The 23,841-nt window shown below is 44.4% G+C and overlaps 2 protein-coding genes across 6 annotated transcripts in view; both read left to right on the plus strand.

Annotated features, from left to right (window-relative positions):
• bean1 (brain expressed, associated with NEDD4, 1) overlaps positions 1-14,119 on the plus strand; it is a 32,547-nt gene extending 18,428 nt beyond the window's left edge. For 3 of the 5 annotated variants that reach the window (XM_060911871.1, XM_060911870.1, XM_060911869.1), the window contains one exon: positions 12,702-14,118. In XM_060911871.1, coding sequence (XP_060767854.1) covers positions 12,702-12,996 — 295 coding nt within the window. In that variant the 3' untranslated portion in view covers positions 12,997-14,118. Of the gene's footprint in view, positions 1-12,701 lie in introns of all 5 variants that reach the window. The other 2 variants (XM_060911872.1, XM_060911873.1) reach the window with 1 other exon arrangement.
• A 3,328-nt stretch (positions 14,120-17,447) lies between these two features.
• On the plus strand, positions 17,448-21,641 carry si:ch211-189a15.5 (spermatogenesis-associated protein 2). Its single transcript, XM_060911067.1, has 3 exons — positions 17,448-18,127; positions 18,286-18,688; positions 19,955-21,641. The coding sequence occupies exons 2-3, from the start codon at positions 18,329-18,331 to the stop codon at positions 20,981-20,983; spliced, it is 1,389 nt and encodes a 462-aa protein (XP_060767050.1). The 5' UTR covers positions 17,448-18,127; positions 18,286-18,328; the 3' UTR covers positions 20,984-21,641.
• The last annotated feature ends 2,200 nt before the right edge of the window (positions 21,642-23,841 follow it).

The following is a 23,841-nucleotide window of genomic DNA, read 5'->3' on the forward strand; positions in this document are numbered from 1 at the left end:
AGAAAACAGCTGGAAATCAAAGCACTCAGGTCCCTGTCTTTGCCAGATAGCAGTAGCCCAGGCTCGCGCCTTACCAGCTAATAAGGTGATCACAAAGGCAATCTTGCGGCGATCCGTAGTGTAGGTGGTAGGCTGAAGCTCAAAGGTGAGTTGACACTGGGTAAGGAACTCTCGGCACTCACTGTGCTTGCCGTCATACCTCTGTGGTGCAGGAAGGCTGGGTTCACGAGGTGAAGAAGGCAGCATGGCAGGAGGCACTGGAGCAGGAGTGGGAGCTGGATCAGGAGCAGGAACTGGATCAGGAGCAGGAGATGCAGGCAGAGATGTCAGCTGTGCCAGGGTTTTCCCAATTTGCTGAAGCAGTTCCTCGTGGCGAGCGAGGGCCTCACGTTGGCTGGTGAGCGTACGTCCATGAGCGTCCATGGTCGCTCCGAAGCGTGTCAAAGCTGCCATAATTCCCTGAAGGTTGGCCGGGTAGACAGTTGAAGCAGCCTCTGCTGAGTCGGTCATGACGGAGTCATTTCTGTTAGGGTTTTGCTGGGATTCAAACCTGGTTCGTTGGTGTGATAATCCAGCAAACCCCCACTAGGCCACCAGGGGGATGACTCAAATGCAGAGGCGTGAGGCGGAAGTAGAAAAAGAATCAAAAGGTTTATTAAACTATATACACTATATACAGGGCAAAACAAAAGACAAAAAAAAAACCAAAGAGTATAATCCAAAAGAAAAGCAAAGTGCAAAAATTCAAACGCTAAGAAGATCAAAAAACACAGTACAAAGGAAACTGGAGATAAACATAACAGCACAATGACTCCGTGACAAGAGGACTGAACTCAGGGGTATAAATAGACAAACTAATTAAGGACACAGGTGAAGATAATTAGGCAATTAACACAAACACAAAACACAGGAACAGTGGCGGCCTCTAGAGGCCAAAATAAACACGACATGAAAAGGAAATAACAGCGGCCTCTAGAGGCCAAAACAGTCCTAGTCCTAACAGTCAATTATAACAAAAAAAGGAATATAATAATATAATCAACAAAACAAATACACACAAATAACAAAGGGACAAAAAAAAGATTAATCACGCTGCCCCACACTTGCACACACACACACACACACACACACACACACACACCGTTAAAATGTGGCTGTCCTGATCACAAAATGGGAAAGGGAAACAGCGTTGCTAAGCCACAACAAGCACCAACAGCAACGCCGAACAAGCGAAGCTGCGCAAATAGCGCAGTGCGAAACAGACACAAAGCAAAGGCGAAGCACACGTGAAGCAAAGCAACACAAAGCAAAGCAGCAGTGGGTTCTTGGGTTAGCCGGCGCAGTTCTGCTGCTAGGCGATCCTTATTCTATAATGATAAAAGAGACATGAGAAATGCACAAATGGCTGGAGGAGAAAGCCAAAGCCACTGCACTACCCACCGATCAGGCCATTCCAAACAATGCAGCATGAATCGGAGGGATCGATGCTACACGAGCATCACCAGCAACGAACAGTGAGTGCACAGGAGCATTGAACAGCGTGCAGCCTGCTGCAACACCCAAGCGAGCCTCTATGACATAAAAATAACCAGAATGAGCACTGGATGGACGACGTGAGAGAGAACACAGCTGCCACCAACAGCCTACCTGTACCAGAGGAACGCGGACGCGGAAGTGGATGATGTCAGGACGTGACGTGCTCAGCCTCTGGCCAGTGAAAGACAGACAGATGCTTTCAGCCCGCCTTTATACGGCAATTTGCGGCAGTGATTGGCTGAAATCAGCACCCAGCTGAAAGTCACTACAGCCAATCACTGCGTAGTGCCACAATCTGCCCCCAACAACTGAATCATCGTCCCGATGATGAAACAACCAAGAAGCCAACCATTAATTCCAAGGCCTAAACAGTGCGACAGCTGCATTAGACACAGGGTCAGGAGGATTAACAGCTCCTCGTTCAGCCCGCCCTGCAGGCTGTGGGAGGCGATGAACGTTGGAGTGATGACCTGACGTTGACCTAGTGGTCCGACGGACAGCAGCTTCCTCCAAGACAGGGAGAGGAAAAAAAAAGTACCTGCCACTGGGTCCACAACAGAAGGTGGCACAACGGAGATGGAGTCAGTTGGTGAAACCAGCTGCCGAGGAGTGATTTGAGCCACTACTTTGGCCTGAACAGAAGTAGGCAATGGGTTCTCAGGTCCCAAGACAAACCAATCACCATCATCAGATGGCTCATCCTCTGACTGAGGCTGCTCAGGAGGAGGTGGAGAAACAACAGCGGCATCACCTGGAGAACCAACCCCTATGACAGCCTTCAGCAGAGATCGATGGATCTGCCTGGCTCTAGTTTGGTCATCCCTAGGGGCAATGGTGTAAACCGATCCACCTTCCCTCGGTGACCTTAAGACACAATACATGACCGAGGCCCACTGATCCTGGATCTTGTGGCGCCCCCGTACACCAAGGTCTTGCAACCACACCAACTGGCCCTCCTTCAAGGGAACATCTTGGACATGTTGGTCGTGATTTTTCTTACGCCGCTCTGCAGCAGCCCTCAACCTGTTACAAGCTCCCTCAAACGCCATCTGCAAGCGAGCCTGGTGCTCCTGAACCCACTCATGCGCATAGCCGCCAACAAGATCCTGAACTCTACCTAACAGGAAGTCAACCGGAAGCCTCAGCTCCTGATCGAACATCAGAAAGAACGGAGACTTACCGGTTGCCTGATGCAGGGTGGTATTATAGGCATAGAGGACCTGGGGCAAACAGGAGCTCCAGTCACGCTTCCGGGACATGGGCAAGGTACACAGCAGGTCGTGAAGCATTCTATTAAAACGCTCACATTGGCCATTCCCGGAGGGATGGTATGGCGTGGTGCGAGATTTCTCGATGCCATATAAACCACAGAGCTGTTGAACAAGGGAGCTCTCAAAGCACCATCCCTGGTCTGAGTGGATCTGGGTTGGAACACCAAACCTCGAAAACCACTCAGTAACCAGGACTTGAGCTACAGTAGCAGCTCGCTGATCATGGGTGGGGACAGCCCATGTGTACTTGCTGAAGACGTCCGTCATAATCAGAACATCTTCCAACACATTATGGCTGGGCTCAAGAACTGTAAAATCAATGGCCAGGATCCCGTTAGGCCGAGAAGCCAACAGGTGTCCCATGAAGCTATGAGCGGCTGGTTGGCTCACCTTGGCCACCTGGCACCTCTCACATGCCTGGCACCACTGTGTCACCTCAGCTGACATGCCTGGCCAGTAACAATGCTGGCGTAGAAACTCCAAGGTCCTTTCGACCCCCTGATGACCATGCCCCTGATGGCCCTCAGTCAGCACCTCGATTTTTAACACTGCAGGCAACAACAACTGAAAAACAACCTCAGCTCCATCTGGCCTAAAAACCTGGCGATACAAAATGCCATTTCTCTCAACCAGCAGATCCTACTGGCAAAGCAAGACCAAGGCTTCCTGCGATACCTGCTTCCGCTCCTCTCTATCTGGACGCTGTTTGCGTGTCCAGAAGACCAACACTTCCCGAATAACTGGATCAGTGTGCTGGAGCGTGGCAAGATCAGATGGAGGATGATGGGGCAAGGCTGCAACAACAGCTTGTGTCGCATCTACCTTGTCCAGCTGCAGGGCCTACTGCAAGGGTTGAGGGAATGGGGTGCCACGAACCATGGCATGCATGTCCGGTGCCGCAGGGGGGTGCTGATGAGACAGAGCATCAGCATTCTTATTAATCCAGCCCGAATGGTACTTAATCTCGAAATCAAAGCAAGCCAGTTGGGCTGCCCTACGCTGTTCCATGGCTCCAGGCTTGGCAGATGATAGGTGACTCAGTGGGTTATTGTCAGTATAAACGACACATTTGTGGCCCAACAGGTACTCCCTGAACTTTTCAGTGATCACGCACTTGAGCGCCAAAAACTCCAACTTCATGGAGCTGTAGTTGTTCATATTGTGCTCAGTGAGCCTCAAACCGCAACTCGCAAAGGCGATGGGCCTAACCCTACCATTCTGTTCTTGGGACAATACAGCCCCAAGACAACCATAGCTGGCATCCACCTTCAAAATAAAGGGAAGGGAAAAGTCTGCATACGCTAGTACAGGTGCAGAGGTGAGACGAGCTTTCAAAGTCTCAAAGCTATGGTGACACTCCACTGTCCAATGGCCAGAGACTGCACGATCTTCCCACTTAGACTTCGGGCCTGACATCTCCGCCACCAGCTTATGCAGAGGTGCAGCCAGCTTTGCAAAACCCTCTACAAAGCTGCCGTAATAGCTGGAAAACCGAGAAACGAGCGCAGCTCAGAGACAGTGGTAGGAGATGACCAGCGGGAGACCGCATTGACCTTGCTGGGGTTTGTGGAGACACCTTGGTTGGAGATGGCATGTCCTAAGTAACACACTTCCTGCTGGAAGAAGGCGCACTTGCTAAGCTTCACCTTCAGCCCTTCATGCTGCAAACGCCCCAGCACCACACCCAACCTCTCCAGATGTTGCTCTATGGTAGAGGAGAAGACCACAATGTCATCTAGGTATAGCAGCAGCGATTGGCACTGCTGATCACCAAAAGTCCGCTGCATCAACCTTTGGAAGGTGCTGGGAGCATTGCAAAGCCCGAAGAGCATGCGGTTCCACTCAAACAAACTAAAGGGGGTACAAAAGGCTGTCTTGGCCCAATCAGAGTCTGCCACGGGGACCTGATTGTGCCCACTAGCCAGGTCCAAGGTGGAAAACCAGCAAGCTCCAGTCAGGGCATCTAAGGACTCGTCAATCCGGGGCAATGGAAAGGCATCCTTCCTGGTTTTGATATTCAGGAGCCTGTAATCCACGCACATCCAGAGACTGCCATACTTCTTTTTAACTAAAACAATTGGAGAGGCATAGGGGCTGCTACTCTCCCTGATGACCTGCGGACTGAGCAGCTGGTTAATGTGGTCTTTAACAACCTCATACTCCAATGGGGGAATCCGGTGATACCGTTGCCACACAGGGACATCGTCCAGGAGCGGGATCTCATGAGAGATCAGGTCAGTACAACCCAGGTCCCCGTCATGGACTGAAAAGATGGACCCATACTGACCCAAAAGCGCTCTCACCTTGCCCTGTGCTTCTGCCAGCAAATGATCCAACTCTGTCTACTATCTGTTCCTGCACTGGTGGGGACACAGACTGAGAAGCCACTGTAGCCACCACGGGTGGTACCTCAGTCACACCAGCAGGTAGACTCACCACCCATACCTCCTTTGCGGTCCCAACAACCGCATGGGGATACAGCAGCACATCCAAGGACCCTACATTCACAATAGGAATGTAGGCTGTGCCCCGTACCACCAGTACCAAGGCAGGAGAAACAAGCAGGCCGGCAGGCAAGCCAAAGTCTAAAGACTCGAACAGCACAGTAGCACCAGAGTACTGCTCCGAGCACGTGGCCGCGACGATTTTCATCACGCCACCTGGGATGTGACAAGCCTTTTTACCACAGACCTTGATTTTCCCTGCTCCCCGATCAGCTGTAACACTGACTTCATAACCTTTGGAGGGCCTGGGTCACAAGCTTTGGCAAGGCAAGGCAAGGCAAGGCAAGTTTATTTCTATAGCACATTTCATACACAGTGGCAGTTCAATGTGCTTTACAGAAGTAAAAGCAGAACAGTAAACAATAGAAAATAAAATTACATAAAATAATTGGGGAAGAAAAATAATAAGAATTAAACAATAGTAGAAATAAAATAATAAAATGAAATAAAGTTCAAAAAAGGAATCAACCTCGAGATTAATTATTATTATGGGTTTAACTCATAAAGCACACTCTTCCCATGGCTCTTCCACGAGGATCACCAAAAATCGTCCCGCAGACAAAATCTACGAGGATCACATAAAGCGCGCTCTTCCAGTGGCTCTTCCACGAGGATCACCAAAAATCGTCCCGCTGACACAATCTACGAGGATCACCAAATAAAATCATCCCGCAGACAAAATCTACGAGGATCACCAAATAAAATCGTCCCGCAGACAAAATCTACGAGGATCACAGTAACAAAGAATTAAAGTAAAAGTAAAATCATTAAAATCCAAGATTAAAAACAAATTAAAATAAAGAAAGTAAAATCATTAAAATCAAAATTTAAAAGCAATTATGTTAAAGGAAATTAATTACTTAGTTAAAAATTAATCAAGTGAAAGCATCTGAAAACAGCTTTGTCTTGAGCCTGGATTTAAAACTAACAACAGTAGGAGCATTTTTGATCTCATCTGGAAGTTGGTTCCAAAGCTTAGCAGCATAGCAACTAAAGGCTGCTTCACCACACGTCGTTTTGACAGCTGGTATTACTAGCAAGTTTTTCTCTTGTGATCTTAGAGACCTAGTTGGTGCATATAATTGAAACATATCCAGTAGGTAGCTGGGTCCCATCCCATTTAATGTTTTAAATAGAAGAAGTAGTGCTTTAAAGTCAATTCTATAGCTCACTGGGAGCCAGTGCAGAGACCTTAGGATTGGAGTGATATGGACGACCCTTTTTGTTCTTGTAAGAACCCTTGCTGCTGCATTTTGGATTAGTTGAAGCTCTTTGATGGTCTTTTTTGGAAGACCTGTGAAAAGGCTATTGCAGTAATCAACCCTACTGGAGATGAAAGCATGAATAAGTTTGGGGCCTTAGATACCACTGGCAGGTTAAACAACGCCAAGCCATGCTGCCCAAAGAGTTCCCCATAACACCTGCGAATGATGTTCATCCCTGAAACCCCAGGAACCTGTAAAGACATGCCACCAGGGGGGTCTTTAATGACCAAGATTACACAAGCAGGCAATAACTTACCACAGAGCTCCACATCCAACTCTAAATAACCAATATAAGGGATGGCCAGGCCATTAGCTACTTTAAGCTGCAGCCAGTGACATAATTTGAGCCACTCTTGACCCCAGGGCTCAAACTGCTGGCGAAAGAGAGACTCTGTGATTGTCGACACCATCGACCCTGTATCCATCAAACACGAAACCGCAACCCCTCCCATACTCACACTTAAATAAGGGCAAGATGACATGAGCTTTGATGCTTCCACATCACCTGCACCTAAACCTGAGCCAGTAACTGCCCTCTCCGAACTGTGGCTCTGCAAAGGTGAAACACACATGAAGCAAAGCAACACAAGGCAGAGCAAAGCAAAGCAGCGGTGGGTTCTTGGGTTAGCCAGCGCAGTGCTGCTGCTAGGCAATCCTTATTCTATAATGATAAAACAGACATGAGAAATGCACAAATGGCTGGAGGAGAAAGCCAAAGCCACTGCACTACCTACCAATCAGGCCGCTCCAAACAACACAGCATGAAGCGGAGGGATCGATGCTACATGAGCATCACCAGCAACGAACAGTGAGTGCACAGGAGCAGTGAACAGCATGCAGCCAGCGGCAACACCCAAGCGAGCCTCTATGACATAAAAATAACCAGAATGAGCACTGGATGGATGACATGGGAGAGAACACAGCTGCCGCCAACAGCCTACCTGTACCACAGGAACGCGGACGCGGAAGTGGATGACGTCAGGACATGACATGCTCAGCCTCTGGCCAGTGAAAGACAGACAGGTGCTCTCAGCCCACCTTTATACGGCAATTTGCGGCAGTGATTGGCTGAAATCAGCACCCAGCTGAAAGTCACTACAGCCAATCACCACATACTGCCACAATTGTATTAGTTTCCGCTGTTATGCTGATGACACACAGTTGTATGTTTCTGCAAAACCTGATGAGAGACACCAGCTTAATGGAACTGAGGAATGTGTGAAGGACATTAGACACTGGATGCTTATTAACTTCCTTCTGCTTAACTCTGACAAGACTGAAGTACTTGTACTCGGACCACATGCAGCTAGAAGTAAGTTTTCTGATTCCACAGTAACTCTGGATGGCCTTTCTGTTTCTTCACGTGCAGCAGTAAAAGACCTCGGAGTGATTATTGACCCCAGTCTTTCATTCGAAACTCACATTGATAACATCACCCAGATAGCTTTCTTTCATCTCAGAAATATTGCTAAGATAAGAAATTTAATGTCACTACATGACGCAGAAAAACTAGTTCATGCTTTCGTTCCCTCCAGGTTGGATTATTGTAATGCCTTACTGTCTGGATGTTCCAATAAGTGCATAAACAAGCTCCAGTTAGTTCAAAATGCAGCAGCAAGAGTCCTTACTAGAACTAGAAGATCTGACCCCATCACCCCTGTCTTATCCACACTGCATTGGCTCCCAGTCACATTTCGTATTGATTATAAAATACTACTATTGACCTTTAAAGCACTGAATGGTCTCGCACCACAGTACCTGAGTGAACTTCTGCTCCTCTATGACCCGCCACGCCTACTTAGATCAAAAGGTGCGGGTTATCTGCTGGTACCTCGTATAGTGAAGGCTCCATCAGGGGGCGGAGCCTTTTCTTACAAAGCCCCACTGTTATGGAACAGCCTTCCAAGTAGTGTTCGGGAATCAGACACAGTCTCAGTGTTTAAGTCTCGGCTGAAAACAGATCTGTTTAGTCAAGCCTTGTGTTAATGGTGTTTATGAGGTAAAGGTGTAGATCTGGAGGATCCTCAGACAGAGTGTTTTGGTAAACTGGGATGTATGGATGCTGTCAGTCCCCACTCGCTTGTTCACTCGAGTTTGTTGACGGTGTAGTGGCTGCTGCTTTATGTCCCGGGGCCCCTCATGCCTGTGTTACCTTCTGGCTCTCCCCTTTTAGTTATGCTGTCATAGTTAGTTTTGCCGGAGTCTCTGCTTGCACTCAGCGCAAAATGTATACTGTTCCTACTTATTCAGGTGACATTGGGCATACCTAACAACCTGTGTTTTCTCTTCCCCCCTATCTGTCCCTCTGAGTTACATGTCGGTCCTGAGATCGAGATGTTGAACCTCTTCTGCTCCTCGGACCTGCCTGATCCATCCTGGTGCCCTGTGTCTGGTTGGAGTCTCATCACATCGCTCCTGTGGAGGACGGCCCCATGAGGACAGTTGAAAGTCACACCTGGAGGACGCTCTGGACTCTTACAGTAATGCTTTTATGGCTGAGGACTACAGTTGACTTGCTAACTTTAGGACTGCAGTTGTCATGAACAGTTTTGCACTCAAGTTTCCATCAATGAAGAGTTTATAACATCAATGAAACTGACTTCATGTTAAAACTGTTAATGTTATAGTCATGTTGTCTGTTGTTGCCCAAATGAGGATTGGTTCCCTTTTGAGTCTGGTTCCTCTCGAGGTTTCTTCCTCATGTCGTCTGAGGGAGTTTTTCCTTGCCACCATCGCTACAGGCTTCATCATTGGGGATAGATTAGGGATAAAATTAGCTCATGTTTTAAGTCGTTCAAATTCTGTAAAGCTGCTTTGTGACAATGTTTATTGTTAAAAGCGCGATACAAATAAACTTGACTTGACTTTGATCAGCACTCTGTCTGGTCTCACCATGGTCTCTGTGATGTTTTCTGGGACTCTGTACTGATTCCTCAGGTCTACTCTCATTTGCCTTCTGATCTAACACTTGTTCTCTTCGAGTCCATGCACTGTGTTGATGCTTCTCCACCATCTGGTTTGTAACGCAGCTCCTCGACCCTGGCTCTCACCTCCTGTTGGACCGGTTGCTGCTGGTCCTTGCCCAGGGCTCAGGCACAGCGAGCTGTTGTGAAGCTACTCTGCCCTGTTCGGCCCGATGCCACTGTCCCCACCAGAACTCTCTGCCATAGACGTGACTCATTCTGCTCCTCAGCCTTCCACTTTCTCCCAGTTTGCACTGCAATGCCAGCTGGAGACACTTCTGGGGACCAGACTCCCTGTACTGCAGCACCCCTCCCACCCGGGTGGCAATGAGTTCCGCACTCTGGCTGCTCAGAGGGAGCCTCAGTTGGGTGTTGTTCCTGTACAAAACGATGCCTCTCAGTCTTCATGGCAGCCCGAGCCACTTGCGCAGGTGATGACTGATTCTCCTTTCCAAGCTCTTCACACTTACTCAGGGCTTTTTCAGGTTTTGGTGGCACACATTGTTTTGCTCTGCTTCCTGCAGCTCTATCTTTCCTTCACTGTCAAAGATGTTCATCTTCTCATCTCCTGTCAGAATTCCTGCCTCGTCTGAATCAAGCAGCTCTGCAACAGGAAGTTTGCATATATGGCAATTTGAGATTGTTTCATTGATGGAAGTTGTTCTGAGTCTGTGTGATGGTTTTCAGTGTGTGTGTGTGTGTGTGTGTGTGTGTGTGTGTGTGTGTGAGATGATTTTGACTCTATGGTGTTCAGCAGGAGGTGATGAACAGGATAAATTATTGAACAGGCCAATTAAGTGAGCTGCCATTTAGATCAAACACACCAAGAATCCATCAGTTCCTTCAGCAGGAGACACTGGCATTTACAAACCACACACACACACACACACACACACACACACACATGTGAAGAATGAAAAGAATGAAAGGAAAGAAGACAGGAATAATAAGTTGAATTTGTATGACTTGTACTAGTAGTAAATATTTCTGTGTTTCTGTGTGTGTGTGTGTGTGTGTGTGTGTGTGTGTGTGTGTGTGTGTGCGTGTGATGGTAACTTGGCTTGATCCCAGTCACAGATGAGAAGTTCGACAACAGTGCCAGGTCAGATATACACACCCATAGTCGCAGTGTGTGTGTGTGTGTGTGTGTGTCACAGATGGTGGAGGCGAACTCGGAGCTCAGGCTACACATATGATCCGAAAACCTGTGGAGTGTATGAACCAGAGCTTCCGCAGAGAGAACACACAAACACACACACACACACATGCGCGCGCACACACAAACACACACACGCGCACACACATATGCGCACACGCACACATGCACATGCGCACGCACACACACACACATGCGCGCACACACACACGTGCACACACGCACGCACACACATGCGCACACACGTGCACACACACAAACACACACATGCGCGTGCACACGCACACACACACACGTGCACACACACACACATGCGCGTGCACACGCACACACACATGCGCACACACACAGACATGATCTGTCATGCGTATTTTTCCATGTATACATTTTACTTCAACAGATATTCATATTTTTATTTTGTTTAAGATTTAGTTCCAGTTCTTTGTGATTTTATTTTTTACTTTTTTCACACAATGGCGTGATCAAAATCATCGACTTGAGTCTAAAAGTTACATCAGGATTAATGTGAGGAAAGTTCCTGGTGTTCAGAGTCAGTTACACGGCTGAGGAAGTGGATTTTCTGAAGTTCACACCTCTGAGGTTATCAGATTCTTAAAAAATAAAGCCAGGGATAGAAAATACAGACTGAAGAAGGAAATTAAAAACTTTTTATTAAGATATATTTCATGGTAACTAAGATATGAAGTTTATCTCCGAGTGGTGAGTGTATATATCATGAGTGTGCAAAGTAAACAAGTGAAAATATTTTCAACATGAGAAGATAAACGTCATATCTTCAATCCAGTGTGTGAGATTTCTTTTTATTATATCGACACATTCACAAACAAAAAGTCCTCAAATTTATCAAAACAATTCATCGATTTCTTCACGAGTGACAGATAGAGATTTATGTCCCGGTTTTGGTTCTCCATGTCCCGGATGTATTTCGTATGAAAAGTACCAGTGGCGTATTTTCCACTAAAACACTCGCGTCTGTGTAATATAAAACTAATATGATGATGTGTGAGTGAGAAGATGGTGAATGTTGAAATAAATCTAATGAGAGTCTCATATATCACTGATCCATCACTGCGTGACTAATCCAAGTTGTAATTCTCACATTAATTAATCACTGGTTTAATTTAATAAAATAATAAAACTCTTCCACTCGTTATTCAGCGACTCAGAGAATAGCACTCGATGCAGCGCAGACTGATATTGTACATTCTGCACAGAACTCCATGAAGCTCTGAGACTCTAAATGGAGGTGATGAAATCATCATGTGTGTGTGGGATGGAGGAGATTTCATCACACCATTCTGATGTGTAGAATTAATAAAATAACTTCAGTGCTTGTGTGAATTCAATGTAAAGAAAACGCGCGCTCGGTCTGAAGGAGAAGCGACCCAGCGCTCTTCTGATACACAGAGAAACTTTCACTTCATTCATTCATTCATCACTTTATCCATGAAATATTCCCTCCTGCAGATAAGACGTGTCTCTGGTTATGAGTTTCTCCTCCAATGTCTTCTGTGTGGGGAAAAAAAAACTTTTTCTGATTTACAGAATATAATAGATTTATATGTTTTCCTTATATATTTTCTGTATTTCATGTCACAGTTTAATTTTTGGGGGGCTGGAAATTAGTTAATAACGCAACTCATGCAGCAGATGTCGTGTCGGCGCGGCGAGGTCATTTCCAGCTCCGGGAGAAATAATCAGTGTTTCTATTACAATTGCTATTCACTGTGCAGGCAGCAGAGGGCGCTACAGTTACACATCTGACTGTTAATAGCTTAACTTTCCTTCCATGGTCATTGTTTCCTGCCTTCATTCGCCTGTTTGTGGGTTCTTCTGTGTAAGTTCTCCTACTGGTTTATTTTATTTCCTCTCGTGCTCTCGCTGGATGACTGAATCTTTATTTGTGTTCGTTTATAATCATGAGTTTATGTTAGTTAATTAATTAATTGGCTAATTTGCATTATTTTTTCTTTCAATTCTTTCAGTTATGATGAGTGTGTGGGACGGGATGCGACACAGATCTTCACCCCGACAGACGATCCGCCGCCGTACTCACACACCTCACACACACACACCTGCATCGAGGGGGCGGAGCTTCCTGAAGGTACTTGGTTGGCATATACACGTGTAGGTTCCCATCATCCAATCAGGTTACAGGATGTTTCCTCTGTGTTTGTTTTGTCTCTGGATGATCTGCCGCCGTACGAGGCTGTGATGGAGCAGCAGAACCGAACCATTCCACTGATCGCCAGCCAAGGCATGAAACACACCACCGAGTAAACACACCACGTGTGTGTGTGTGTGTGTGTCTGGTTGTGGTTGACTGGCGCCTTTTGATGACATCATGTGATTAAAGAATAATCAAATCCTACAGAACAGAACAGGATTTGATGAAAACACATTTGCTGAAACTTAAAAACAGACTTTATTTTACAGGACTTTATTCAGATCCAACGCTGAGAACCAAAGACGTGATCACTGTCCGATGATCCGAGTCTCAGATGTGTTCAGATGTTTTCTGTCTTTCTGTCTCTCTCTGTCTCTCTCTCTCTGTCTCTCTCTCCCTCTGTCTCTCTCTCCCTCTTGCTCTCTCTCTCTGTCTCTCTCTCTCTCTGTCTCTCTCGTTCTTCCTTGATTTCCTGATGACTGCTGTTTAAAATTAATTCTAAAGTCTTTTCTATAAGTCCTGAGCTTTATTTACTTCTGTAGCTAATTTGTAGGAATTCAGATTTTCAATAAAGCAAAGAAGAAATCTGTGAAGTTTTTTATGCATTGGAATTCCTTTCCTAATGCAGTTAAAGAACTGTCTTTGTGAACAGATTAGCAAAGAAAACACTGAAATACTGGGTGTATATTTAAATTTAGTCAAAACATCGAGTGTTTCCACACGTCAGTTCAGTTGGGATTAAAAACCCCGGACCTGAACATGTGTAAAGAAGCTAATCTCATGTTAGTATGTGAGTTTGCATTCGAAAATGATGTCACATGACCTGGTCATGTCAGCAGAGTATTTTCAGCTGTTTCACGCTCTCGAAGCAACAAATTATTATAATTCACATCATTATTTGTTCTTCAACATTATAACCATGGCAGAACCGCGGCGTGCTGATCGCTCTCTGAGTGAGTTGTGAGGTAACGCACACGACTTCAGCAAACAGTTCACTCATTTTCTGAAGACAGGTAATCATTTAAAAAAATATCCAGAAGGAAAATAAACCACTCTTTACAAATATGATTAAATAATAGACAGTTTAATCATATTAACCATGTGTGTGTAATTCATTCTGACTGTTCATGTACAAACTTTATTTATTCCTCTATAAAATTGTATTCTGTTTGAAGTGTTTGAAAATTATCATATTTAAATCTGAAATTATTCTAATTGAAGAAATTTGGTGCCACCAATAACGTGTTTCTCCATGATAAATCTCTGATTAAACGTTATTTCTCATGTTTAAATGTTATTCCCCATCCTGATAAAGAATATTACTGAAAGATATTTCAAGAAATTCTGTTATTGTTTGATTATCTGTGAGTCTGTTGCCATCATTAAAGAAATGATTCATGATAAAGAGCCAAATATGTTTTTGTCATAGATTTTCTGTGTCTCGCTTCACTGGGAGTCGCGTAAACATCTGCAAAGTTTTCTGTTTGTTTATTTTTTGTGAAATAGAATCAAAAAAATTTTAAATACAAATTATTCTGAATCATAAATTCATATTCCACCAATTAGCAATGAATTTTAAAAAATATTATTATTATTATTATTATTATTATTATTGATTAATTGTTTGTAAGAGCAGTAAAGTATTTTGTCTCTGACTTTAAAACTGACTCTGACATATGTGTTATTTACCAGCTGGGAGGTCCGTATGGTGAAATACCGTGACCGAGGTTTTGAAAGTACTGAGTGAGGCCCTGTGGGCCGAGGTCAGCATTCAAGGCTGAGGTCACGGTATTTCACCATACGGACTGACCTTAAGCTGGTAAATAATATATTTGTTTTTTTCTTTACCAAATTCTAACAGAAAATGAGAGTGGATGAAAGGGGAAACCGAGCCGAGCCGCCATTTTGAATCCTCATTCACGGCTGTAATGCAAATTGCTTCCTCCTCGGTATACAAGTGCACTTCCATGGCAGGAAAAAAAGTACATTTTGCTGCCTATGTAGTCCCCTATTTATACAAATAGGAGTCATTCAGGATTCAGCCATGTTTTTGCTTGGCGTTCGCAACAGTTAGAGGTTTTTAGCTTTCTCCTGAAATGTTTTCTTTTATTTCTTCTTCCTCAGGGGAGTAAAACTCGCTTTCGCTGTGAACACTGTCGTTATCGCTATCCATGCTGTAAAATTAATGCTATTCTCCTGAGAAATGCTGGCAAACATTTATACGATTTTTGATAATCTTATACATAAATCTTATTTAAAAAAAGATAAATGTTGACAAAAAATGCTACGTTTGTTGTTGTGAATGAGCGAGTTGCCAGAGGTCCATAACTGGGGTCTGTAACTGGGGTCCATAACGTAGGATACGGACCTGCTCGCCAGCCAATCAGAGCGCAGGATTTGATGGAAACCGGACCATGAAAAAAATAATTGTCATTATTTTCTTTCTTTTTTTTTTTTTTTTTTTTTGGGGGGGGGGGGGTTTGTTGCCTGATAGAGGTGCTCTGTTTAAACCGAAACATTACTCTGTAAATATTCTAAGAAAGACCACAAACGTTTTTGTCTTTAAAATAATGTTCATGATGTTTATAGGGTGGCATGGTGGTGTAGTGGTTAGCGCTGTCGCCTCACAGCAAGAAGGTCTGGGTTCGAGCCCCGGGGCTGGCGAGGGCCTTTCTGTGTGGAGTTTGCATGTTCTCCCCGTGTCCGCGTGGGTTTCCTCCGGGTGCTCCGGTTTCCCCCACAGTCCAAAGACATGCAGGTTAGGTTAACTGGTGACTCTAAATTGAGCGTAGGTGTGAATGTGAGTGTGAATGGTTGTCTGTGTCTATGTGTCAGCCCTGTGATGACCTGGCAACTTGTCCAGGGTGAACCCCGCCTTTCGCCCGTAGTCAGCTGGGATAGGCTCCAGCTCGCCTGCGACCCTGTAGAACAGGATAAAGCGGCTACAGATAATGAGATGAGATGAGGCATAGATATACATAGAAGACTAGATGCCTCACCGTGTATTCCAGAACGTCCGCACAGGGCGGCCATCTTACCACAGGCAAGCTTTTCCACAGAATTTGCGGTACACTGAGGTAAGACCATTGAGGTGCTTAAATGTTTATACTCTTATCTCGCTGAAATTTTGATGTATACGCAAGCACAGCCCAGCACTCACATTATGAATTACAGGAAATCAAAGTACTGAATTTGATGACAAGATGATGTGTGTGTCTGTGTGTGTTTTAATTGTAGATGTTTATATCAGTATGTTTAGTTTTATTTTAACTGCACATTGGAGCCTAGTCAAATGAAATTTCAATCTTCTGTGCTAACATATATTGACTTTGACATGATAATCAGCTTTGAATGTTCTTTTTGTAAATGTAAAGATATCTTTTTATCCTTGGAAGTATAACCACATGTGATTAATTAAATGCTTTTTTTGTCACAAACTACCGTGAGTCGCTGTCACTGTTTTATACTATTATTGACTCGGGCAGTGCATTTGTTATTATGCTATGCTGTGAGTTTGCATTTGTTATTATGCTATGCTGTGAGTTTACATTTGTTATTATGCTATGCTGTGAGTTTATATTTGTTATTATGCTATGCTGTGAGTTTACATTTGTTATTATGCTATGCTGTGAGTTTATATTTGTTATTATGCTATGCTGTGAGTTTATATTTGTTATTATGCTATGCTGTGAGTTTACATTTGTTATTATGCTATGCTGTGAGTTTATATTTGTTATTATGCTATGCTGTGAGTGCATTAGGTTTTTGAGGTGGATGAAGTATTTCTGAAGTTTCAGAAGTGAGTAAGCTGTTTATTTAACTTTAGCTTCCCCTACGGCCCTGTCACATGTAAAAATATTTTCACTAAAAATTGGAAATAAATTGTATGGTTATTTGTCCTAAGGCCGCAGTTATCCATAAGTATGCAGTGTTCGGCTTCTCAGCAGAGGAATTTCAGCATGTATTTTTTTTTAAACATAAAATGATTATTCATCATTAATATCATAAATACATACTTCCGTTTGTTTGTTTTTTTATATAACAAACCAAACCGTTTGAATATCGATTGAAATTTGAGGAAGTTACGGTCATCTGAAAAGTACATATCGCTATGAGCACAGTGGAATGGGTGAGCCAGCTGTCTGAGGGAAGATGGCCGCCATGTGCGGATGTTCCACTTCGTTGACGGGCAGCGGGTACGAGGCATCGAGTCTTCTATGTATATCTATGAGATGAGGTTTGTGAATATGGCGCCCTCTGGTGGCTCTAAGCGGTTGGTGCAGGCCAGCTGGTGCGCCTCACTGCGTTATCTGTAACCCGGAAGTGAACTAGATGACCGGATGTGTTCCTCCAGCTGAACTGAGAGTCGCTCACTGAGTTAATATGTGTGATGTAACGCTAAATTAACGACACACTGAACATCCGAATATTATAAATATTTCAGCTCTGAGTCCATTTTGCTGTAAACTGCAAATCACACGTGACCTTCTCATCCGCGCGCTTTCAGTGAGGCTCGGCCTGCGCACGCGCGCGGAGCAGAGCGGAAGTGGGTTTGTGATGAAGCGGCTCGCGCTGCGGAGTGTTATTAGCCGCATGCTAACGCTGGCAAAGAGCCGGCGCGTGCAGCTTTACACAGTTTTAGCCTCAAACAAACAAACAGAATCGAAAAGCTCCAAAAAGGGCAACACGGATCCCGGAAGCGGTTTATATCCAGGAAAAACACATTCCTCTGGAAATGCATTCGAAGATGAGTAAAATATAAATATTTCCATGGCAACAGCGTCGCCTCTGATTGGTGGAGTTTCTTCGTGGCATTCTGGGTAATGTAGTGCTTCATGAGGAGTACTGGAATAAAACGCGTCCGTTTTAAGAAATGAAGTTGAGATGATATTTATTCGTAGCCTTGTGTGATGAAGATGAGAATGTATTTTTCACAAAACGGTCAAAATGCGGCATGGGTTAAAGCGAGAAAATATTTTATTTGTAGTCATGAAGGGAATGTGTCGTGCTACTTCCGGAAACAGCTGGATTTGTCAGTGTGGACCGGAAGCGGAGTGGGGTTCTTTTGTGCTGCTGAAGTTGGAAGGTTTTTGAGTGGAGAGCCGTTAAAGAGTCCGTTTATGATTGTAAGGAGTTTATTGTTGTTTGATGAGAGAATGATGCAGGAGGAGGAAGTGCACTAACCTGCAGGAGGATCAGCAGGATTAGTGTTCGGATTATTTCTATTATTTGGTGATGTTTTTGGTGAGTACCCAACTGTGTGGTCTTTTTTTATATCTATATATTTGTGTGTGTGTGTGTGTGTGTGTGTGGACTGAGAAAAATAAGAGCTACTGTTTATAAAAAAAACACACCCTTCTCCCCTTCTGTCATCCTGTTTACTTTCACTTCCTGGTTTTCAGCCTTCTGCTGTCACTTCAGGCACATGAGAGGAAAACTCACAGTATGACCAACATTGCTGGAGGTGAGACAGCAAAAGCAGGACATGAGACGGCGAAAGCAGGACGTGAGAATGTCCTGGAATGCTACGTGACGTTCTACAGCCGCATGTGGAGCGAGGGCAGCGTGAAGGTGTGTGAGGACACGCAGCTGATGGACCAGGCCCGGCAGGTGGTGTTACAGCAGTGTGAAGCAGCTCACATGTTCACACTCCTGCCATTTTACCCCACTGTGATCGACATCATCAGCTCTGCCAGCAGCTCCACCAGCGTGTTCCAGCGCCTGAGCAAAGCCTTCGAGGTTCTCGAGCTGTTCTGCGTCAACCTGTTCCTCTTTCCCTGGAAAAAAGAGATCAAAACACTGAAGGTGAGAGGAAATTCTCTCTCTCACTCACTCACTCTCACACACACACACACACACACACACACACACTTCCTGTTTCTGTTGTTAAATAAATCATTAAGAATGCTCGGTTTAAACACTCCACACTGCACCGAATTCACTTTACAGAACTGAAACTAAACTTTAAAACTCTGTGAGCTTCTCAGCGGCGCTGCTTTCATCACAAACACAATCTCTCAAAGTGTGGATCAAATATTCCACATGATGAGATTATTCCGAAAATAATTACAAAATTATTAAAAATGCTCTGAGACAGTAGTATTAAATTTATAATCTACAATAAATATGAAAAATCTCATTGTGGAAAATCAATGATCAGTTTGATAAAATTTTCTCAAGTTTTTTTAATCAAGTGATATTGTTTGTGTAGAAATTATAATATAGAAAGTTATAAATTTGCTTCTGAATGATATCATTTACAAAAATTATTTCTTTCATTAAATAAATGTTTGAAATAAAAAAAAGATTTGACTCAAATAATTCTTAATAATCTTATAATTATTTATCGGATTTATTAAAATAAATTTACAGATTTTTTTCCTGAAAATGTTTTATTTGCACAGATATTTCAGAAATTAATTTATTTATTTATCGGGGTTGTTGGTGTCTGTTTTATAGCTGATACAGCTCCCAAAGAAACAAAAAACTACTACTATTATTATTATTATTATTATTCAGAGTTTATCCCAATAGTGATATTCGGTCAGATCGAGCAGCCCGATGTTCAAGTCAAGTCAACTTTATTGTCAAATATGCTACACATGCTCGACATACAGCACAGATGAAATTTCAGTCCTCTGACCCACGGTGCAAACAGGCAATGCAATAAATACAAATAGAATAACTGAAATAAACAATATAAACAGTATAAACAGTCTAGATAAGAACTAGACATAGACTAAACACTCACAGGTATATATATATATATATATATATATATATATATATATATTCACACTTGAATAAAATCTCACATGAAAATATTTTGATAAATGTCGAATAAAGTGATGTTTAAAGACACTGATGCTGTTTATAAACTCAACAATTAAAAGGAAAAACAAGAAAAAAGTAACAATTATTTTTTAATGAGGCAAAAATAAAACTGTAAAATGCTTCTCATGAAGCTCCGCCTTGTGACATTAGGCCACGCCCCCTAGATGAGTGTGGATTAGAACATTTTCATGTTGGATGATGAAAAGTTTAATTAAACTGAACTTTCTTGTCTTGTAGAAATTCACCGGTCATTTTGTTTACTACATCAAAGCGGTTCTGCCGCTGCAGACGACTCGGAGCGTTCTCCAGCGCATCGGCTACGACTCCGAGACCGACACCGAGTACAGACTCTCTGAGAACGCAGACCCAAACTGGGCCAAAGAAATGGGCTTTGAGCTTTTTCTGGCCCGGATCGAATGTGAACATCTGAGTCAGATCACGAGCCAGACGTCTCACGCTGAATGTCTGGAGATCATCCAGAACCTCGGTTCTGCTTCGACTCTTCAGGAGGAACCAGAGCTCGATCACGCTCCAAACGGTGTTCCGGAGGAAGATGGAGCACACAGAGACGACTTCCTGTTAACCTCAGAACCGAGTTTGAAACCTTTAGATGTGGAAATGAGTGAGCGTGAAAGCTCGGAGCGTGGAGCGTTCCTGAGCGAAGATAAGTCCATCCTGGAGATGCAGAAGGATTATCCAGACCTCGCCTTCAGACAGAGGCCCATCTTCAAAAGCTCCTCTGTCAAGGTGAAGCGCTCCGGAGCGAGAGACGTGAAGTTGAGCCGTGAAGCGAGCAGCTGTCGGTCCATCACCGTACACTCTGAAGCTCCAGAACCTGCTCCAGAACCTCGTTCTTCAGAAGAACAGCAGCTGCGTGTCGGAGCTGCATCACACAGTCCAGGGTTAAAACACGGTGACGAAGCCTCAGTGATGGACCTGGCCGAGAAGATGGACAAGCTCAAGCTGAAGGAGGAGCCTCTGAAGTGTCCAGTGGAGGAGACGGCGCAGTGCGAGAAGAACGAGACGATCTCGATCCTCTGCAGCCCCTCGCACGAGTCCATGTGCAGCATTGCTGGCTGCGGCAGCTGCAACGCCTCCGATCGACTCCAGCAGCACCACGGCATCACTGAGCCGCCGCAGTCCTTCTACATCCCCAACTGTGTGAGCAGCTCTGCTCCGGTGCCCCCTGCAGAGCACGAGGAGAACAACCATTCGTGCAGCGGAGTAGGAGCTGAGCCCGTCCTCCACCACGCTGTGAAGATCTGAGGAACCTCTGTGAAGGCCATCAGGAGCACAAACAAGCTCTCTTCCTTAAAATACACATCAGTGTAGCGCACACACACACACACACACAATAAAGTCAGTAACTTCAGACCAATCACAGCTGATATGCAAATTAGCAGGTGATGGAGAGAAATGTTTCGCTACAGAATGTTTTAACTGGTAAATAAATCGAGTGAGTTTACTCACAGTTAAATAACCAGCGCTGCGTTTCCCAAAACACTCAACACACACCCTAACCCTTAACCAGGAGAGAGAGAGAGAGTTCATTGTGCTGCTCGCTCTACCATTTAACGATGAACTTTGTGTTGCGATGATTTTGGGAAACTCAGGCCTGCTCGTTAAATCAGTGACGAGGATGTTCAGTTGTGAGGCGTGACAGGATATGTGAGCGTGTCTAATTTGCATATTTGTGAATATTCTTAGCTGCTGGTGTTTTTGAAGAGGATAAATATTCAGCGATGTTCCTTATAATATATAAATTGATGAATCAGAAAATTAAATGTTACACTTTTTGATGATAATTTTCTTTTTTTTCATTTTTTTTTTTTACATTTTATACAAATTCAGTCCACTCTGATGTGTAATTTATAACGATGTAATGTTCTGTGTTTGTTCTGGGATAAATAGCGATCCTGTGCGATGTTGTTTTTTTTGGTTTTTTAAGAACTTGTTCGTCTCAGGTGAAGGACTGTCGAAGCGCGAACAGGTCACAGAGTCGCGAGCTCCAGTTTGCTGTGATGCTGCGAGTGGATGGTTTTGGGTTTTGGTGAAGCGGCGTCTCTCCATCCTGAGATAATCATCTGAACACCTCCACTTCTGGATGAAGACACGTCATGAACTCCTTTTCACAGGAAGATGAAGTAAGTGACTCTGTGACCTGTTCACTCAGGGGTGTCAAACACACAACCTGCAGACCACAACCACAACCAGCCCCGGTCCTGTGGACCTTATTTTTGACTCTTGATTCAAAATCATCTTGTGGACTGACTGTTCATCCACTAGGGGGCGAAATAGAGCAATAAACTCGGAGCAATAAACTCAGCAGTGAACCAAATGATCGAATGGCGTAATTGTTCATGAGCGCTGTGACCACGCCTCCACATCTCACACAACCAGCTCCAAGGGTTCAGAACAGTGGGGGTGAATACTTATGCACTCTCAATCTTTACATTTTTTATATTTGTGAATAATTGATGAGTATTGGCTGTGACAGGACTGTGGAATAGATTAATGACACAAACTCCATTTTAAGTTTTGTATTTTCATTTTCTTGGTGTGTTTTTGTTTTTTTTTTTTTTGCGTGCGCGCCATTTTTAAAAGACAAAAGTCCGCTAAGTCCGAGCGCTGGGTGCGGGACCGAGTGGTGTTGTGGTAAGAGCCTTGCCTTGCGATGTGGAGGTTGTTGGTTTGATCCTGGTGGAGGACTGCAGTGAAGGTGATGGGTTTTTTAACGGTGGGCTCTTTATATGCAAAAGAGAGTCGAAACTCTGTGTTCGAGCTCCCCTGGTTTCAGACGTTACTCCCAATTCGTTATTGCCACGCCCACCCTGTACCTTCCACGCTCACATCCTGGCCGGGGTTTGAACCAGCGACCTCTCAACCCAGCGGTAAAGCTCAGCCACATGAGCCACAGGATTTCACACGCATGTTGTGGTTTAAAGAACTTTTCACTTCTGCATTCTGAACCCCGACCTAAAGCAGAGACTCGAACCAGAGACGCGACGCCCGACAGCGCGCGGACTAACCGCTGCACCACGGCTCACCGGAAGTGTCTCTCAATAAACAGATCAAACTGCAACAACTTTAACAGCATTGACCAGAAGAGCTGAGGATCAGCGCTCAAAACACTATAAGGGCAACTCATCATTCACACTCAGTTCTCATCTTTCTCTCTTCATTTCCTCTTTGGTCGAATCCCAAACTCAGAAGGGGTTTGGATCGGATGGCCGTGAGGTCAGAGAATCAACGTTCAGGTCGATTCCATGAGGAAAGTGTTCCAGGAGTCTGAGGGAAAACTGTAAACACAAGGAGTCTTGAGAAACCAGAGCAGTTATTCAGAAACTCAACACCTTACATTCAGGGCTCAGGCATAATCCCCTGCAGAGAGTGTCAGCAGGTTGTGGGGTCATGACCCAGACTGCTCTGTATGTTATGTTTCCACTCAGAGCCTGGAGTCCCAGCTGGGATTTGAACCAGCAACCTCCTGAAACAGGCAAGAAGCTCATCCCATACTGCCTTATTAGTCTCGTAATCTAACTACATGAACACATGCTGCCTTTTGAACCCAGAAAACAAACAGAGCTAAAGCAGGTGTTTCCTGACGTCACCGGTTGATGCTGATGGGTCGGTTCTGCAGGGACGAACGCGGTCACGTGGTTTGTAAGTGATGCTCAGGATGATCAGCGTGTTCCTTCAGCGGAGTTTGACACCCCGTGTTTAAACATGCACAGGACAGCTGGGTGTGTGTGTGTGTCTGTGAGAGCTGGGTGTGTGTGTGTGTGTGTGTGTGAGCTGGGTGTGTGTGTGTGTGTGTGCTGGGTGTGTGTGTGAGCTGGGTGTGTGTGTGTGTGTGTGCGCTCATGTTTCTGTGCCTTCTGAGTGTCTTTAGCACTCGTGTGTTTAATGTGAGATTTGATGTAAACGTGTTTATGTGCCAATGAGGTTACAGAATGTAATAATATTGTGATAAAATATCTGATCATGATTGCAGTCTGATCATCACATGTCCAGTTATTTAGGTTAGTAATTGTAAAGTAAATATCTCTAAAGAGCCTTTTTGGGGTTTGTTTGTTTGTTTTTTTACAAATGTATAAAGTCATGTAACTGTAGAATTAAAAAAA

The sequence above is a fragment of the Neoarius graeffei genome, chromosome 27, assembly GCF_027579695.1.
Source record: "Neoarius graeffei isolate fNeoGra1 chromosome 27, fNeoGra1.pri, whole genome shotgun sequence".
Classification (NCBI taxonomy): Eukaryota; Metazoa; Chordata; class Actinopteri; order Siluriformes; family Ariidae; genus Neoarius; species Neoarius graeffei.